We start from the raw sequence: 20,652 nt of genomic DNA, 5'->3' as shown, positions 1-20,652 counted from the left end.
CTAACACACACACACACGATTAAGGAAATTAAATTGGACATAACAGTGTGGCATATTTTAACCCATGTGATATTATTTCCTGATTCAGTTCACGTACTTTTTTTGAAGCAATGTGTCATTAGGAAATATATTCCTGTGCTTAAAAGGTTTCTGCTTACTTTTGTTTCATTGCTAAAACTCTATTCTGTGTGATTAATTTACTCGTTCTGCTTTGTTCTCTATCACTGCAGCAGGCAGTTGGAGATTTTTATAAGTTGGTTGCAAATTCAACTTCCTTTATATCATCAAAATAATTTTGCAGTTAAATCAAGGAAATGTGCGTTGGGTACTTTTCTCATTCAATTTATAAATATTTCACATGGAAGAAAGAACTTGCATTTATTTGGGACCTTTAACGACCACCGGACGTCCCAAAGTGCTTCACAGCCAATGAAGTACTTTTGAAGCGTAGTCGTTGTTGTAATTTAGGGAAACATGGCAGCCAATTTGTAGAGAGCACGGCCCCACAAATAGCAATATGAGATAAATGACCAGATAATTTACTTTTGTAATGTTGGTTGAGGGATAAATGTTGGCCAAAACACCAGGTGAAATCCCCGCTCTTATTTAAAGAATGCCGTGGGATGATTTACGTCCAGCTGAGAGAGCAGACGGAGCCTTGGTTTAACATCGCTTCTGAAGGATGGCACCTCCGACACCACCTCTGACAGTGCAGCACTGCCTTAGTACAGCACTGAAGTGTCAGCTTAGATTATATGCTCAAGTCTTTGGAGTGGGGCTTGAACTCACAACCTTCTAACTTAGAGGCGAGAGTGCTACCAAAAGGGCCAAGGCTGGCACCGAGGATGCTTATAGCCAGGGGGGCACGGTGGCATAGTGGTTAGCACTGTTGCCTCACAGCGCCAGGGACCCAGGTTCAAATCTGGCCTCGGGCGACTGTCTGTGTGGAGTTTGCACATTCTCCCTGTGTCTGCGTGGGTTTCCTCCGGGTGCTCCGGTTTCCTCCCACAGTCCAAAGATGTGCAGGTTAGGTTGATTTGGCTATGATAAATTGACCCTTAGTGTTAGGGGATTAAATACGTGGGGTTACGGGGATAGGGTGGGATATGTGTCGGTGCAGGCTCGATGGGCCGAAATGGCCTCTATCTGCACTGTAGATTCTGTGATTCTGTGATTGTGAAAGGGATAAGTTACATTCCATCATTTATGGATGGATTCAAGCCAAGGTCGCGGAAGTGAAAGGGGAATTATGAATGTAGAATTTTTATTGCTGTGGTTCCAAATGCAAGGCCTGTCTTTGAAAATGTTTTTGATTTATCTATTTTTATTCTGATTTGGGTTTTATTTTCAGGTCGCGGAGGAAATACATGGATTAGTCCTATAGGCAGTGCTTTATTTACTATACACGTTAGGATTCCAACCCACTCTCAACTTGGACGGAACATTTCATTCTTACAGCACTTAGTGGCTCTGGCTGCAGTGGAGTCTGTGGTATGCCTGCCAGGATATGAGGTCTGTCGACTATGCTTTTTCATAATATACAGATTTCATGATTAGTTAGCTCACTTGGCAATCTCCCATGGCGTTGTACACGTGAGTCAAGACCAAGTGCAGTATTCAGCTCAAGTAGGGTTAGGGGGAAGGGGATAATTAAATTGGGGAAAAGGGGAGCGGGAAAGAGGCTGATGGGATGATGGAGGAAGGCCAGGGGAGGGAGGATGGAAGAGGAGAATGGGGAAGGAGGTGTAGAGGAGGGAGGTGGTGAAGCCGGGAGAGGGAAGTGAAGGGGAGTGGACGTGGAGGGAGCGAGGTGGGGAAAGGGAAATCAGGGAGGAGGGGAAAGGAGGAAAGCAGAGAGTTGGGGAGGAGGAGGGGAGAGGTGGGTGGGAAGAGGGGAAAGGGATGGAGTGAAAGGAGGAGGTGGGGAAGATGGAAGGGAAGAATGTTGTGACTGCTCATTATTTTTAGTATTAATGAAGTTTTAATGTTTGATCTTTTTTAGTGTAACTCATGTAGGTTTTCAGAAGGGATACCATGGTGTCTATGTTTTAATTATCTTTTTGATCCCCATTGCTGCATTTTTCCCTCCAGTAGGTGATTTTATAGCTTTTCCTTCCCTCCTGTCCAGAGAGAACAACTTTCGTGGATCAATCTGCTCTTTTCTTTTAAAGTGGATGCCAGTTGATTCGGAGACACAGTCGCTCTATTAGTAGAGATGTGGAAGAGCTGGCTACCTGCATTAACTTCACTGAAACCAGCTCGCTTACTCTGTCATATTCATAAATAGACTTTTTGTGGATATGTCAGGGTGTTGGTTCTTCGAGTTAGGGCATTTATACTGTAGAATGCAGCTGATATGCATCTCCTGCAACACAATCATATAATAGTGCTTGAAGAGGTTACCAGAACCTGTATTGAAGATCCCTGCACAGCTGCTGTCATCGCCACTCCAGCAGTGGCTGGTAGGCAGTGCATTTCTGCAGGGTGGTACTAATTATAAAGGCTTATCCTCAGATGCATGACTCAAATATGCAAATGACAAATAACTAAACTCCGCATTGGCTAAATGCCATCTGTGCTAACAGTTTCCACGGCCAGTTTTAATTAATAATTTGGCGTTGCATTGAACCATGATGGAGGCCCATGACAATCGACTCAGACCCAACCTCTTGACATTTCCTTGAATAAGTCACTTCTTTCTATAAGTCATTCACCTGTGTCATGTATCAGGTGAACCCATCTTCATTCCATTAAACTGGCATGAGATGGATCCAACCAGCTATAAACATGTTGATTCAAATCCTATGGAAGTTCTATTTTTTAGAGAAGGTCCTGCATTCTTTACAAAAATTTTGAAATATTTTGGTCCAGGTATTCTTCCTAGAATATTTTCAGAATTTGGTATCTTGCCATTTACAGATGGCTTGGGTGACTTGTTCTCTTTGTGTGTTTTGGCATACATAAGCAATTCTTGAATTACATTGGAACGGTAATATGCCAACATATTTAGATTTAGTTATAATTCCTGCTTATAATGCACTGTGAAACTCCTGACTTATGCTATATCCCAGTTCTCATATATATTCTCTAATATTCAATGAAATAAAAACCTTAACAAACAAAATAGTGACAACTAGAAAGTTGTAGCAAACATTTTGCTATTTAGCTATTTATGTCCTTCTTGCCTATGATGTAAATTAGTCATTCGCGCTATGGCAACTGCTTTTTAGCAATTGCAGGCAAAACAATAAACTGTACATGCAGTACTTTACCATTACGTTACTAAAGGTGATCAGATGTCCATCTTTATAGTCCTTTATTTTATTGAAGGAGTTGGAGCTACCTTCTGGATGGAGGGAGACGGGGAAAAGAAGGAACGTTATGTCATGAGGTGGAATGGTTAAGTTGAACAGTTATTGGGGTCCTGAAATACTTGACACTTCTCTTTAAACTGTAATGAAAAATCTAGTTCCTTATTGCTTTCTTAAATATTGTTTTCACCTTTATTTAGTCTGTGGTGAATTCTTCTGTTATTTCACTGTCAGAGCTAGCCTTGTGATGCTGCAGATCCTACATCACAGAACTAATAATCCCTGAGGTCCTGTGTCCTTCCATAGCAGTAAGAACTTGTAACTGTGTCACACCTTATTACATCCCACAGAAATGTCTCAAAGTGCTTCACATACAATGAAGTACTTGGAAAAATCAGTGACTTCAGTAAAACAAATAAACACTAATAATACTAAACTTATTTGAAAGAAATGACTAGTTTTTATAATATTGATATATCTTTCAATGAAACGCAAGACAGTAATCTTGGGATTCAGATGCTAAACATAACCCTGTGGTTGAAGGTGTCATCAACACCCTGAGATTAAATTATTGCCTTGTGATTCACCAAGAGTGATCCATCAGCCATTCCTTGAATTACTTTTGCATTTTCTTTTTGGATTGTTTCTTTATTTTATTATGTTAATAAAAAAAAAACAATATCATGCAATACACACTTGTTATTTTGTTTAGGACATTGATCTGAGGGTTAAATGGCCAAATGATATTTACTACAGTGATCTCATGAAGCTGGGTGGCGTCCTGGTTAATTCTACTTTGACGGGAACAACTTTTCATACACTAATTGGTATGTACTAAATACCTAGACTTTAGATATTTAAGAGATTTATTTTCCATAAAGTTAAATATTTCTTGTCCAGAATTTTTTAGTGCTAAATTTATCTCCGGGTAGTGGTGTGCTATTTTTGCTTTTTCTATATAGTGTGACAACTTCTAGAAAGTGCACATTTGTCTGCTATAGGCATTCCATGTCACATTTTATACTGGTTTGGCTCAATTTAGTTTCAGGTTCACTCATCACAGTTTACAGAAATTTGGACACTGTTGCATTAGAATAATTCAAAATTGATTCTTTCTAATACTGGGTTTTGTTGAACAAGTAACTTGACTGCACATTACATAAGAACATAAGAAATAGGAGCAGGAGTAGGCCAATCGGCCCCTCGAGCCTGCTCCGCCATTCAATAAGATCATGGCTGATCTGATCCTAACCGCCAATCTACTATCACAGAACCATCTCCTGAATCTAACAGAATTAGACACACAAAATAGGAGCAGGATCAGGCTACACGGCCCCTGGGCCCGCTCCGCTACCCACAGGGCCATGACCGATCCGAACCTAGACTCATGTCCAAATTCCTGCTCGCTCCCCGTAACCCTTAATTCCCTTTACTTCTAGGAAACTGTCTATTTCTGTTTTAAATTTATGTAATGATGTAGCTTCTACAGCTTTTTGGGGCAGCATATTCCATGGACCTACCACCCTCTGAGTGAAGTAGTTCCTCCTCATCTCAGTTTTGAAAGAGCAGCCCCTTATTCTAAGACTATGCCCCCTAGTTCTAGTTTCACCCATCATCGGGAACATCCTCCCCGCATCCACCCGATCCAACCCCTTCACAATCTTATATGTTTCAATAAGATCGCCTCTCATTCTTCTGAACTCCAATGAGTAGAGTCCCAATCTACTCAACCTCTCCTCATATGTCCATCCCCTCATCCCCGGGATTAACCGAGTGAACCTTCTTTGTACTGACTCGAGAGCAAGTATGTCTTTTCTCAAGTATGGACACCAAAACTGTATGCAGTATTCCAGGTGCGGTCTCACCAATACCTTGTACAACTGAAGCAATACCTCCCTATTTTTATATTCTATCCCCCTAGCAATGAAAGCCAACATTCCATTGGCCTTCTTAATCACTTGCTGCACCTGCATACTAACCTTTTGAGTTTCGTGCACCAGGACCCCTAGATCCCTTTGTACTTCAGTACTTTCCAGTTTCTTGCCATTAAGATAATAACTTGCTCTACGATTTTTCCTGCCAAAGTGCATAACCTCACACTTTCCAGTATTGTATTCCATCTGCCAAATCTCTGCCCACTTACTTAGCCTGCCTATGTCCCCTTGCAGGTTTTTTATGTCCTCCTCACTCACTACTTTCCCTCCCATCTTAGTATCATCTGCAAACTTTGATATGTTACACTCGGTCCCCTCCTCCAAATCGTTAATATAGATCGTAAAGAGTTGGGGACCCAGCACTGACCCCTGCGGAACACCACTAGTTACTGATTGCCAGTCTGAGAATGAACCATTTATCCCAACTCTCTGCCTATTTTATAAGTGTGTGTTCAAATATTAAAAATATATCTTTGACAAGGAACACATTTTTTATTAGATCTCAACCATGCTGGTTTGACATGCAAGAGTGACACAAGAACAGCCCTTTTTATGATTATGCGAGCTTCTTGTTCGCAGAGTTGCTGAATAGTATTGGGATCCGAGAGATCCAAGAGAAACCTTTTGCTCCTTCCACATCTGCTAAAGATTCATAGCCATCACTATGGAATATAAAACAAGAGTAGAAGACCATAAATGAATCACTCAAATGCTGTGCTCATTAAAATAGGGTTAATAGTGTAGCTTTCAATTTTTACAATTGAAAAAAAATCATCTGGGGAAAACCCCACATACTGTCTAATAACATGTAGATCATTGGCACTACTAGTCCGCTCCAACCCTATTTTCTTCAAAAACAAATGCAAATAACAGTAATACTGAAGCTACTTTGCTATAGAATGGTACAGGAAACTTTCGTTTAACCGGAGGTTAAATGTCCGGAAAGCTCTATCTACCGGCAAAATTCAGGAGCCGTTTCCTGTAAGTTTTTTTACTTCTCGTTGCTTTTTTTTTTCCAGTCAGGCTCTGCAAGGTCTAGCTGAAGCTGTTGCTTAGCTACAGAGATGCTTTTAAGCTGCGGCCGACTGTTTTGAAGCTGTTGCTAAGCAACAGGGTTTGTTGATTCACACGGAGCTCAAAAGCTCCGTATGTTTTAACATTAGCGCTGGTTTCTACGGCAGTTTTGACGGTACGGCACCAGCTCGGTCCCGTCAGTGCCGAATACCAGAAAGTTTCCTGTATACTGTATTTAGTAAATGTAAATGTGGCTGGCCAAATTTATGCAATAAACACAGGTTTTTGACAGTATAAACATGATTTTGTAACCATAAACGCATGAAATAACATGTGTTGCAAAATCATTACTGACACAATCTGTTACTGTTGTACTTAGCTTTGTTTGACAAAAGGATTTTATGCTCTCAGTATTTGTGCTAGAAGTGGAATGAGCAGTTTTTCCAAGTGTTCGAAATGTCACTGGATGACCTGTGTATTTTACAAGGGATTGTCAAATCTGAGATTGCCTAGTTAGAGCTAGTTGTTATAAATAAAGTATCAGTAGTCCAGTTCAAGCTGATACAGACTATTGATGTTTTACTCAGGACCTTACAATTTTTGTATTTTTTTTAAACAATGCTATTATCCATTGATTGAAATATTACGGTAACGTACATCTTAATCTACTGGACCTGGAACAGCTAGAATTGCTTCTGAATGATTTTTATCCTCTTAAGAATCAAGTATGTTGTGCATGTTTGTTGCTTTCTTTCATACAAACTGAAACAGATTGTGACCCTTGTTAACTTTTCTTCAAAAGGCTGTGGATTCAATGTGAGTAACAGCAACCCAACTATTTGCATCAACGATATCATTCAACAGCATAACAAGATGCACGGGACATATTTACAGGCACTTCGAATAGACCAGCTGGTAGCTAGGACAGTCACCATCCTTGAAAATCTGATAAGCATTTTCCAGAACGAAGGGCCAAATGGAGTTTTGCCACTTTATTATAAACGATGGGTGCACGGGTGAGTAAAAACAAACTATGGTACTCTGTAGAATGGATCCAGTTACATTACATCTTACTTGCAAAGTAAGAGATGTAATTTTAAAAAATAGAGGTGACCTGCTTCCCTAAAGCCTTATTTTTTTTAAATATTCGTTCATGGGATGTGGACATCGCTGGCAAGGCCAACATTTATTGCCCATCCCTAGCTGCCCTTGAAAAGGTAGTGGTGAACCGCTGCAGTCCGTGTGGTGAAGGTACTCCCACAGTGCTGTTAGGGAGGGAGTTCCAGGATTTTGACCCAGCGACAATGAAGGAACGGTGAATTATTTCCAAGTCAGGATGGTGTGAGACTTGGAGGTGGTGGTCTTCCCATGCGCCTGCTATCCTTGTCCTTCTAGGTGGTAGAGGTCGCGGGTTTAGGAGGTGCTGCCGAAGAAGCCTTGGCGAGTTGCTGCAGTGCATCTTGTAGATAGTACACACTGCAGGCACGTACGCCAGTGGTGGAGGGAGTGAATGTTTAAGGTGGTGGATGGGGTGCCAATCAAGCGGGTTGCTTTGTCTTAGATGGTGTCGAGCTTCTTGAATGTTGTTGGAGCTGCACTCATCCAGCCAAGTGGAGAGTATTCCATCACACTCCTGACTTGTGCCTTGTAGATGGTGGAAAGGCTTTGGGGAATCAGGAGGTGAGACACTCGCCGCAGAATACCCAGCCTCTGCTCTTGTTGCCACAGTATTTATGTGGCTGGTCCAGTTAAATTTCTGGTCAATGGTTACCCCTCAGGATATTGATGGTGGGGGATTCGGCGATGGTAATGCCGTTGAATGTCAAGGGGCGGTGGTTAGACGCTCGCTTGTTGGAAATAGTCATTGCCTGGCACTTGTGTGGCACGAATGTTACCTGCCACTTATCAGTCCAAGCCTGAATGTCGTCCAGGTCTTGCTGCATGTGGGCATGGACTGCTTCATTATCTGAGGGGTTGTGAATGGCACTGAACACTGCAGTCATCAGCGAACATCCCCACTTCTGACCTTATGATGGAGGGAAGGTCACTGATGATGCAGCTGAAGATGGGTGGGCCTAGGTTTGTGCTGAGATCTGGTGCTATATGTCGCAAGAACATGAAGATTAAATTATTAGTAGAGTGGCTATACCTTTCCTAGCATATTGGGCAACATGAATCAAAGGAAGGTTACGTGGGATTTGGCTGTAAAATCCATCAAAGGATTGATGTCTTTGCAAGGAGTTTTTGGCATGCTCAGCTCCAAGGACAGTCCGCTTTCAAAAACATTGTTTGCAAAGCTCAGCATCTGCTGAGGAAGGTATAGGGATGTGGTTCTGAAAAATTATTTTAAAATTTTCAGAAACTCAAGAAAATATGTATTTTGCGGTATCGATCCAACAACATTGGTAATGCCATTCCATATTTGTTTACAAACCCTGGATAGGATGATATTCCTGTCATTTTATAAGGATTAAAAGGGATAGTTTGCTGGTTGCATTCCTTCATTATTGTAGTAGAATGCATCCTACAGTCAAAGACCAATGATTGCTAAAGCGAAGTATTCTATCGTTTCATAGAATGGTTACAGTGCACAGAAGAAGGCCATTTGGCCCGTCGAGCCTGTGCCAGCTCTCTGCAAGAGCACTTCAGCTAGTCCCACTCCCCTGTCCTTTCCCTGTAGCCCTGGAAATTATTTTCTTTCAGGTACTTAACCAACTCCCTTTTGAACGCCATGCTTGAGTCTGCCTCCACCACCCTTTCAGGCAATGCATTCCAGATCTTAACTTCTCGCTGTATAAAAAAGTTCTTTCTTATGTCACCTTTGGTTGTTTTGCCAATTACCTTAAATCTGGGTCCTCTGGTTCTCGACCCTTCTGCCAATGGCAACAGTTTTCCTCTATTCTGTCCAGACCCATCATGATTTTGAACACCTCTCTCAAACCTCCTCTCAATCTTCTCTGCTCTAAGGAGAACAGCCCCAGCTTCTCCAGTCTATCCACATAAATGAAGTCCCTCATCCCTGGAATCATTCTCATAAATTTTTTCTGCACCCACCTTCACATTTTTCCTAAAGTGCGGTGCCCAGAATTAGACACAATACTCCAGTTGAGGCCAAACCAGCGTTTTATACAGGTTCATCATAATTTCCACGCTTTTGTACTCTATACCTCTATTCATGAAGCCCAGAATCCCATAAACTTTTTTAACTGCTTTCTCAACCTGCCCTGCCACCTTCAACGATTTGTGCACATATACCCCCAGGTCTCTCTGTTCATGCACCCCCTTTAGAATTGTACCCTTTAGTTTATATTTCCTCTCTTCATTCTTTCTACCAAAATGTATCACTTCGCACTTTTCTGCGTTAAATTTCATCTGCCACATGTCCGCCCATTTCACCAGCCTGTCTATGTCCTCTTGGAGTCTATCACTATCCTCCTCACTGTTCACTATACAGGTAGACTATCCTTTATCCGAAAACCTCGGGACCAGCCGTGTTTCGGTTTTCGGAGAATTTCGGATTTCGGAAGGTGGGTCGGCGGGGGTCCGCGAGGGGGTCGGCGGGGGGTCGTGCGCACGACCCCCCGCCGACCCCCCCCCGCGGACCCCCGCCGGCCCCGACCCCCGCCAACCCCCCCCCCGCGGACCCCCGCCGGCGCCGACCCCCCCGCGGACCCCGACCCCCGCCGACTTATGGTCGGGGTCGGCGGGGCGTCGTGCGCATGACTTACGCTGACGCTCAGCGTAAGGCGGGGGTCGGGGTCCGCGGGGGGTCATGCGCACACTTACGCTGGACTTACGCTGAACGAAAAAACCTTCGGTTTTTAGAGGGTTTCGGTTTTCGGAAGTTCGGATAAAGGGTAGTCTACCTGTACTTCCAAGTTTTGTGTTATCTGCAAATTTTGAAATTGTGCCCTGTACACCCACATCTAAGTCATTAATATATATCAACAAAAGCCATGGTCCTAGAATCGACACCTGGGGAACACCACAATATACCTTCCTCCAGTTCGAGAAACAACCGTTCACCACTACTCTCTGTTTCCTGTCACTTAGCCAATTCCGTATCCATGCTGCCACTGTCCCTTTTATTCCACGGGCTTCAACTTTGCTGGCAAGCCTATTATGTGGCACTTTGTCGAACGCCTTTTAGAAGTCCATGTACACCACGTCAACCACATTGCCCTCATCAACCTTCTCTGTTACTTCATCAAAAAACTCGATCAAGTTGGTTAAACACGATTTGCCTTTAACAAATCCGTGCTGGCTTTCCTTAATTAATCCACACTTGTCCAAGTTACTGTTAATTTTGTCCCTGATTATTGTTTCTAAAAGGTTCCCCACCACTGAGGTTAAACTGACTGGCCTGTAGTTGCTGGGTTTATCTTTACACCCTTTTTTGAATAAGTGTGTAACATTTGCAATTCTCCAGTCCTCTGGCACCACCCCCTGTATCTAAGGAGGATTGGAAGATTATGGCCAGTACCTCCGCGATTTCTTCCTTCACTTCTCTCAGCGAGGAGGTATGCAGGATATTGCACAATATGAACTATCTCTAGAGTTCTGTGTCTTGTTTTCAATGTGGCTTCCAGTCATGACCAGCAAAAATTGCTTGGATTTACAAATTACTAAATTTCTGCTGTTACTGTTGTGTACCTACCCGTTGTTTTAGGCAGACTATCCAAGCAGCCATAACTTCTGCTAAAGTCTTGGATCTGCTTAAATGCCACTTTGTATTTATAAATTGCCAAACCTAAATTGGTGGAGGTGTTACCTTGATTACCAGAATATTTTGTGCATTTCTCAGCAGAAATGTTCCCTGTTTCTAATGTTTCAACTTTATATTTTCAAAACTTCTGAAATGTCTTTTATGGGAAATAGTCCACAGATCACAATCAGATGCTGAAAAATTACTTTTGTAGAGACTTGCAAACAAATTGTAGATTATACTGCTCCGTATAGAGCATCAAGTAAAATAAAGCTCAAGTAGACATGAGTTTGAGGCTTCTCCTTTGTTTGGACTGAACTTGGTATTCTCCACTATCCCTGTATAACTGAACACATGATCTGTGCAAGTAAATAAAATGTTTATTGGAGAAAAGAAAATCAATATTACTCGGTGTGACTGTCTCAAATGATTATTTGTGGAGTAGCTGGAATTTCCTCAGTATTTCTAGCTCCATTTTTAGTGTAAGGAAGTAAGAATTTTTAGGAGCAGGAAAGGGCCTTTAGGCCCAACACCCTAACCCATTTTCATAGATTAACCCTGATGTAAGAAAACTACTAGGCACTTGGTCTAAGCATTAAACAAAGCTTTAATCAACTGTTTTACAACATGGAGGTCTAGTTGTGTCCTTCACTAGTTCCTGTTAAGAATGTCCTGCGCAAGCTGGGCCCGTGCCCGAGTACCTATACTCTCCCTAGACAGCGCCACCCGCAGGCCGCTCAGTATTATTTCATAAGTCTTTCATGAATGACTGATTCATGTCAAACCGCATCTACCTACATACTCAGTGTAGTCCATGATCGGTTCTCTCTCCAGAATGTATCCAAGGTTGCAGTTATACTGCAGCGACCAGTCTCAGACCAGTATCGAGTGTGATGAGCAGTTGGTGGACCTGAGTTATACGGCCGAGTGCAGACTGCACTGAGGCCAACAACAGTACTCTTTGCATGCATGTTCAAATAAACGTGCAGAGCTCCATCTCCCGGATGAGTAATTTATAATGTTCATCTAACATTAAAAACATCAAAGTTTAAGTTTATGAAATTCAAATACTAACATGCAACTTTGTACCAGGCTGCAATTCAAACTGGTGTGATTGGCCTCCTGGGGGAGTGGTCTTGGAACTGCTTGACTTTAATGCACTGGAGAATCAGATCAGGATCCTGACTGTTTCGTTAAACGTCTGTGCCAATGCAAACTCAAAACTGCTTTGTTTCAACATTACAGTGGCAGTATTCTTGCACCTTTATTGTCTCTTGAGCCCATTCATAATTTCTGCTTCAGTTGCCTTAACTGGTAACTTGTTCCACTGCTTTATTATCTTTTGTTGCTCCTGATTTCTTGTTTTTTAATTTGTGTCCCCTGATATTTGAATCTTTTGCCATAGTAAATAATTTGCTTGGATCTTCTATGTGAATTCTCTTCATAAATAATCTTTAAAATTTCAATTGGGTCACCTCGCTGTCTCTTCCAAAGTAAACCAGCCCAACTTTCTTAACCTTTGCTTATAACTCGAATTCCTGGCAACAGGAATTCGAGAATACTGCTCTTTCAGGCAAAGTGTTTTAGTGAGGATAACTCTGTCGAAGTTATTTTCTCCCCTTTCCATACAACCTCCTACATCCGCACAAATGCCGTTCTGAAACCAACTGCTGTAAAGCTGTGTGATTAGCTTCCTGGGTTGAGCCCCTCTCATTTTCCGCCCCTTCCATCTGCCTGACTCCCTGTTTGTCAGTTCTTCACATCAATGGAACTTGGGACTGGCAACAGAGATCAGAGTGAGAGACTCGAAGACACAAATCCATAATGCGCCACTTTATAGCACTGCGCATTGATACTCCGCACTGTGCTACCACACCGCAGACAGGTGCTTCCAATGTCATTAAAAGTACGTTCTTGTCCTTTACAAAAGATGGCCGGTTCTGTAGTTCAAGTAGACTGTTTGCAAAGACCACATTGAACAGCTGCCTGAACAAAGAACGATTTGGCAGTGCATTTTACTGGAAACCAAGGACAGGGAGTGCTGGAGACACACCATTGGGCTGTGCACACACAGAAAGTAAGCACATGGATTAAAAGAGAAGGATTCAGATGTTGGAGCTGAAAAGAAAATACAGTTTGTTTTCGTATTGAATTTCAGTCGAGTGGTTGAGTCTGAGTGGCAAGAGAGGCCAGGAAGAGATTGAGAGGTGGTTACGTGTCTTACCATTTTAGAAAGCTTGGCAACATTTTTGTTTCATACGTATTCCTTTTTTAGGAAAACGAGTTCTGTTTCACTTCTTGCCAGATTTTTTTTTTCATCTTCCATGTATTTTAAGAAAATGTACTAACTTCTATAATGTCTCAGAAACATTCTTATATAGTGTAAGGTAACTGCTCAGAAAATCTGCGGGCCAAGCAACACAGTATGCTGGTTGGGCTTTTCCTCAACTGGAGGGGATTTAATAAATGTCGTCTTCAAAAGTAACATGTGGAGCACAATGGGACTTCTGTGAACGTAATGCGTAGCGACTGTGCTATTTAGAATTTTTGTGAAGACTGAGAAATGATACAAGGATATTTGAACATTTTTCTGATTTGCATTTGGTACAGCATAGCGTTGATTCAACAGACACCAGTTTAGTGGTTTGGCGTATTTAGCAGACTGGCTGAAAAATTTACATCCAAATGAATTCTTATGACCGCTTGGGTCATGAGCTGCCTGAATAAATGAACCTATAAGCACCAAATGATTTATTCTCTTTTTTTCTTTGCTGTGCTCTCTGAACCTTCTTATTTTGGAACTGAATTAATCCAGCAAATGAAATTGTAGTTAGTATTAGTGAACCAACCTACGTGTCCTGACTGACCTGCTGAATCCCTGCTCTACTGTCGTGAATTAAATTGGAGATGATGCAGGCTAGTCTGGAATCCTGTGCATCTTTTTTATTTTCACTTCCTACCTTTTTCCTTTGTGTTTGCTTTTTGTCTTAATTTAAAATAATAATTCCTCCAATTATTACCCTTCTCTGTTACTGCAAAACTGGCTGCTCCTGACCCAAGTATTCAATCTTTATGTCTGAGTCTAGACGGTGAATATCATCAGCCTATTTTAACATGTGGGGCGGGCAATCACAGCTGAGCTTGAACCTATCCTCACCCAGTGTCCATACCGGTACAGCTCCTGGCAGAAATCTCTGCTTGTGGATTAGGTGCAGGAACTTTGGCTGATTATTTTTTCCCCTCCCTCCAGGGCGTCTAAGGAAAATTTTGCCATCCCTATCTTTATCGTGGCTAAGATCAGCTAGCTCAACACAGACTGGGAATTCAGCCTGGGACCTCCCTGATCTTTGTATGGCTAGGTTCCAAATTAAGCAATGGCTGTACCAGCAGAGCCACTTGGGAGCGGATTTCCATCAACTTATGCTTACGCATATTATATTATCTTCCTGATTTGCCTGTCTAACACCAGCATTCGCAGTTCCCTTTCAATTGGCAATGAAATCATAATCACAGAAATGTAGAATGTAACAGATTCAATCTATAAAAATTGATGTAAAAAAAATGAATTGCAAAACTATTTATCCTGAATGCTTCTCCAAAGGAAAAAATGTCACCCAGTTACTGCTCTTGAACAAATATTCACAATTTTCTTTGGGTTGGGGCACAGGATATGCCAATCATAGGAACCTCTCTGCATCCTGATTGCTAGCCACTAAAGAAGACATTTAATTGTATCAAGGACATTTACTGTTTCAGGTATGGCTAAGAGAGATGACTCAGTTTAGTGAATGATAAATTAGGGTAGAGTTTTCAATTAAAAAAAAAAAAAATCCTCTTGGATTACACCAAGACTGCCAGAATACAGTTTGTGAGTGTCTCTTAACAACCGTCAGTGAAAAATGGCATATGTTACTGATTGCTGGTCTGGACTCCTACTGGAGCTTCCTGAGTTGAAAACAAGGGCTTTGATTGGTGCTACTAGAGAGAGAATTAGAGAGAGTGGAATCTAGGTGGCCATCAATGGTGGGGTGAAGGGAGGGGTATGCACCAGAGGCAAGAGTCAGAGGAACAAGGATTTTGGGGGCTGGAGCAAATTACAGAGATGGAGAGTTTGAGACCACGAGGGACTTAATGGCAAGGACAAGGATTTCAAATATAAGGTACTGCAGGATCAGGAGTTAATGTAGGACAACAGGGCAAACAGAATACCGGGGTTGCTAACAGTCTGGTTTAGTCTGAAACCATGGCTAAGGAGGGGAAAGAAGTCAATGGCGAAGGAGCGGAGTTTGTGGCAGGGGCTGAAGACGATGGCATCTGTCTTCCCAAAGTTTAGCTAGGGGTGTTAGGACTCGTCCAAGACTGGATGTTGGATAAGTCGTCAGACAGCATAAAAGCAGTGGAAGAATCGAACAAGGTGTTGGGTGGGTAGTGCTGGGTGTCATCAAAGTAAATTTGGAAGCTGACTTCATGTCTGCAAATGATGCCTCCAAGGGGGACTATGGAGGTGACTGCAGAGCTAGGAAGAGAAGTAATTTGCTCGAGATGTTTTGGCTGTGTTTGGATTGGTAAGAGTGGAAGCTATAATCTTTGTACTGTAAAGTTGTTACTTTATTGTCATGAACAAATATGTGTTCCAGGTTGGGTATTCTAGGATGCATTTACACTACAACTATACCATCAGTGTGATCAGTGCTACAGTTATATTGTAAATGTAACCTTAATCTAGTGTCAGCTTGACCTATGACACTCTCCAATTCACTCTGGAGTCAGGTCACAATCAAACTGGATTTACACTATTATTGGTGCGAAATGGAAACTACTTTGCACCAACATTAAACTTGTATCATAAGTGCACCCTTAGTGTTTTTTGCAGGCCACTGGTTAGATATGTTGAAAGAAATCTGGCCCTCTACTACCTCCTATTCCATTCTTTAAAACATGATGGAAAACTACTGTAATGAGTTAATCATCCGATTAACCATAAACTGTATTGTAACCTGTCTTCGTATTAATAGCCATTGTAAACATGACTATCTTTTTGTGGTTTTATTAATTGCTGCTATTTTTTTTAATAGTGGCACACAGGTGCGGCTGTGGAAAGAGGACGGTCCTGCAGCGTGGGTTGTTGGTCTGGATGATTCTGGCTTCCTTCAGGTTCAACAGGAAGGTGATGATGTCATTGTTACCGTACAGCCTGATGGGAACTCGTTCGACATGCTACGTAACCTTATAGTCACTAAGCAACATTAGAAACTTGATCAGGTTTCGGGGGAAGTTTTGTTTTCCCAGAACAAGATATAAATATATGAATAGATTTTCACTCGCCTTTTTTTTCCTGTCATGTTGCAAATCTTTGTTACTTTCTACCTAGAATACCATAATTTGAAATGACTAGCAGAACTTCCGTGGCCCTACCCACGGTAGGTGAGAGGTTACTCTGCTGCAAGAAGGGCGTGGAGTTGCTGAGATTTAGGAGGGGCACACATCTTTCAGGGAAGGAATTTGTAAAGATATTTGTACGCGATCTCCCCAGAGACAAGGAAGTAACTGTTTTTTGATTGGTTCTTGGAAAAATAAACAGGGTGCGAAATTAGTCCTCGTTTCTTGGGCGTGAAACGGGGGCAAAAAGGTCCAACTTCACAGACTATGTCCCATGCCCCAAGGGCACCTGAACTACATCCGACGCCATCGATTCGGGTGATATTCAGGCATCACTAGTGACTGCTTTAAACAGACATTAAGGCTCTTGCATAAGCTAATGAGAGGCCTAAGGTCTGTTTAAGAACCCCACTCTGAAATTGGTCAGACACTAAGCGGAGGTAACGCTGCACAAGCTCCGACTAATTTTTCTGGCTCTACTACAGCGGCCTTAACTTCCAGTCCTTAAAGGAACTGCTGGAGGCTGCTGTAGACATGGTAAGGAGATTTTCTTCCCCTTACCTTGATATGGAGCCAGGAGGAAAAGCAGTGCTCTTCCCATTTTCCTCCCCTCCCCAGGACCTACCTGTAGGCCGCTGGTGGTGCCCGAGCTGGCAAATCTTGTTCTGGATCAGACCGGCGAGCTACATTGGGATACCGATAAGCATTCGCAGCTCGTCGCTTTCATGGTAATGAGGCGCGAGCACGAATTTCAGGTAATGCTCGGGCCAGCCTCTTCAGGCGCGTCGCCCATTTCATGTCTGTAGTCAGGCACTAGACAGTTTCTTCCCCATAGAGTTTTCCTTACTGCAGGTAGATGAATACCACAGTTACATAAATACATTTCTGCATGTTCTATGGGGCAGCAGCTGTTTACTTGCCCATATATTTAGGTTCTGGCTTTTTATAGTAAAGGCCAAGAAATAGATAAAACTTCAGTCTTTTCTTATTTACATCTTTCCTTATTCACTACATGTAACTTGCAACAGTATGTGGTGTATTCAAATAGAACCTTTTGCTAAAACTTTTTTAATTCAGGGTTTTTATTCCTAGAAACCCTAGAAACAGTCCTACATGCCTGTAATGTACCATTATTTTTGAGTTTTCATTGTAAACTAATAAAAGAAAGGCAGCTACTGGAAAAAATTGGAATATGTTGCAAAACATAAAGGTTCCACTTTGAAGTTTGCCATTGTTTCAAGGTTCATTTGTTACATGTGTAACATGCTGTAAACAACCCTTGAATATAACTTGTTTTTTTTAATTAGTAAAATTACTTCTGAAGAAGTTAACTTAATGCCTTACTTTGTCTTTGCTGTTTATACAAAAATAAATCCAATTACTTTAGCTGTTCTAAAAATGGTTTCTCTAGGGTTTCCATTTTCAATAAATTTCCATTCGAGGGGATATAACTTGTAAACAGCAAATTGTGGCATGCTCTATGAATAACCAGTTTTGCTGTCAGTCCTAAAAATCTCGAAGTTTTACGTGATGATGCATGTTGGGAGCAGCAGCTTGCGAGCTCGGGTTTTTTCACCTAACTGTGATGGGTCTGGGAACCTGCACAAACTCAAAGCTCAGGTGTCTCACATAAGCACAGGCTTCCAACAGAAAATGTTGTTGCAAACATTTCAGGCACAGAAAATACTATTGTATCGGCAAGTCTAATTTTCCTGTACGTATTTTTTTAGTTTTTGTACATCTTTATTATGTTACAATCCTTATTTCTAGTAGTAGGTGCTCAGTATCGTGTAGAAAGCAACGTGGTGACCAACAAATAGTTTGAACCGTTGGATTGGTGAGCCTTTTTTAAATTGCTAGCTGCTGCTGACTGCCCATTTTTGGTTTGTAATTTTTTGGAACTAAATGGTTGTTTTTTTATTCTTGCTTGCTGCTTACTGATTGGTACATCCCTACCTGTTCAGTCGTGATTTGTTGCAGTTTTATGACTATGAAATGTGACCCAATCAGATGCAAGCATGATGCATACTTTGCAGAGCAAGTGTGACACTTGAATTGCCACAAACAAAACAAAACAAAACGCATGCCAGGCCATGCTGTAGATATATAACGCAGATCTCCCATGGCATTGTTCAGAGTCAGTCGGATGATAACATTTTACAAGGACAGGAATGTTACACCATGTGACACACATTGGCCCGTAATTCGCAGTCTGCGGCGAAGCAAAGGCGTTCACCGCTGGCCCCGAAATCAGCGTCCCACAAAGATCTGACGATCTCTGTGGCGAAAAGTTCGGCTTTTCCGATGTTCAGTTGAGATCAACGCAAGTTAATGGGGAATTCCATGGCGCGAGCTGCCGTGACGTCGGCAAGCTGTCTAAGCAGCCAATCACAATGCAGAATTCTCACAGACCAGGAAGTGAATAAGCTCCGCTTATTCTAACTTTTTTAAAATGTTACAGAGAGTAAAACAAAGATTGGGGCTCTCACATGGGAAAAAGTAAACCTGAAATAACGATGAACAAACTTTAAAAATGTTTTTTAATTTTATTAAAAATTGTAATTTTTATTAAAATGGATAAGTTTGACATTCCTCAAAATTTAAATTATTTTTTCAGGGCCATAACGTTTGTTTAGCAGTCAATATGCTGTTAAAACCCCAGTTACACCTAATCCAACAGCGATATTACCGTGGAAAAGCCAAAGTTTGTTTTCATCAATTTCGCTGATTACACTGATTTCCGGCTAGCCGGGCGGGGGGGGAGGATGGGGGAGGGGGCGGCACAGCACAGCCTGTGTCGGAGCAGTGAATGACTAACCGCAACTTCATGATTTCCGCTTTAGGATGCGCATGCACTACATCCTGAATGTGCGGTCAGTTTCAAAGGGGTAATAACAGCGAATGCTGTTAATACCCACCCCAAATTCTGGGCCATTGTTTTTGTTCTGCTAAGGTGATGCTGTGTGCTGTTAAGGCCACGAAGTCTAACAATTAAGTAAACACCGCTTCAGGTAAGTCACAAGTTTGAGAACGGCTGAGATTAAAAAATGTTGGTCAGTTGCAGGCTCCAGCTCAGAAGCACCCAACAGTGAATGATTGGCTTTTTTTTCAAGATTGTTTTGGCCAAACGTGTTACTGGAAATGTTTTAAGCGAAGCTGTACTAATTGTTCGAGCTAATTAGGAAAGGCAACCGTACCTCCTTCTCCTGACCTTTATTTTGACAGTTTCTTAATGAAAAACAAATGCTGATAAGGTTGTAATATAATATCAGAACTTTCTTCAATGGAAAATACATTATTATTTCATTTCCTGTTTGAATCTCTAACAGATGGAAACTAATGAAGTGTGGACAAGTCAGTGCACAGGTGGAACTTGTGGGAATAACTTTGTTTCCTCTTTGTATGGGTTCTTTTTTTTGTGTGCATGACCTCTCATTGTCTTGACAGCAAGCAGTTTTACATTGAAACACATCATTTGTCACTGGCCTGTATTTGCTCCATTACCCACTATCGAACCAAATCCTTCACACAGAACATAGAAACCCTACTGTTATGTTATTTAACAGACCTGAAATAGTTCACTGTTTGGCTAATATAGAAAGGGGATGTTGGGGGTGGAGGGAATGTGCTTTTTGTAGGATGGAGAAGTAACTAGAAATGTATGCTATGGTGTGTTTTTTCCAACTTTACCTACAAGGCATGTGTTTTTCATCTGAAATTCTATACACTTTCAATGTTTTTAAGATTTAAAGTTTTCAATGTGTTGGACCACTGTTAAATCACACTGGACAAATACTCTTCTAAACCCGTTTCTGTTTGAATAGTTTACAGTTCAAAATATTTACACTCCACTGTAGAGGGAACACATTATTTTGTTATGGTACGATTATATACTTCTAAAATATTAATTTTTCAAAGGCTGAAAATTTGTCCGAAATCCAAGTCCTTGTCGATATGTGTATACATGTTTGTGTCTCTTCACAGTTATGTCAAAGTGTGCTTTAAATGGCTGTCATGGATTACAAAAATAAATTGACTGATTCTGTTTGATAAACCACAGAGCTTATTAATAATCCTCAACCTGAAAAAATATACAGATGAGGCCACTGGACTTCATTGAAAGATGGACAGAATTGTGCAGTGTGATTACTAAAATCCCACGTACTAAGAAACCAGTTTAATAAATCATTATTAAAAAATTACACTGATTATAGGAGACAGCAGCCTCATTATATTTTTCGGGCAAGGCTGTTGGTTTTCCACTGTCTTGGAAACTGGATGAAATTGAGGAATGTGATCCCCAAAACAC

General features: G+C 41.5%; 1 protein-coding gene across 1 annotated transcript in view; it reads left to right on the top strand.

The window, feature by feature from the left end:
• The window catches only part of hlcs (holocarboxylase synthetase (biotin-(proprionyl-CoA-carboxylase (ATP-hydrolysing)) ligase)), a 136,688-nt gene extending 116,291 nt beyond the window's left edge, over nucleotides 1-20,397 (top strand). Inside the window, exons 8-11 of the mRNA XM_086007145.1 lie at nucleotides 1,352-1,512; nucleotides 4,024-4,138; nucleotides 7,062-7,275; nucleotides 16,040-20,397. Coding sequence (XP_085863271.1) covers nucleotides 1,352-1,512; nucleotides 4,024-4,138; nucleotides 7,062-7,275; nucleotides 16,040-16,214 — 665 coding nt within the window. The 3' untranslated portion in view covers nucleotides 16,215-20,397. The remainder of the gene's footprint in view (nucleotides 1-1,351; nucleotides 1,513-4,023; nucleotides 4,139-7,061; nucleotides 7,276-16,039) is intronic.
• Nucleotides 20,398-20,652: the final 255 nt, after the last annotated feature.

This window comes from Somniosus microcephalus, chromosome 14 (assembly GCF_052327205.1).
Source record: "Somniosus microcephalus isolate GS21.2 chromosome 14, FLI_Smic_1.0, whole genome shotgun sequence".
Classification (NCBI taxonomy): Eukaryota; Metazoa; Chordata; class Chondrichthyes; order Squaliformes; family Somniosidae; genus Somniosus; species Somniosus microcephalus.
The sequence above is the reverse complement of the archived record's forward strand: the minus strand, read 5'-3'. Positions and strand labels throughout refer to the sequence as shown.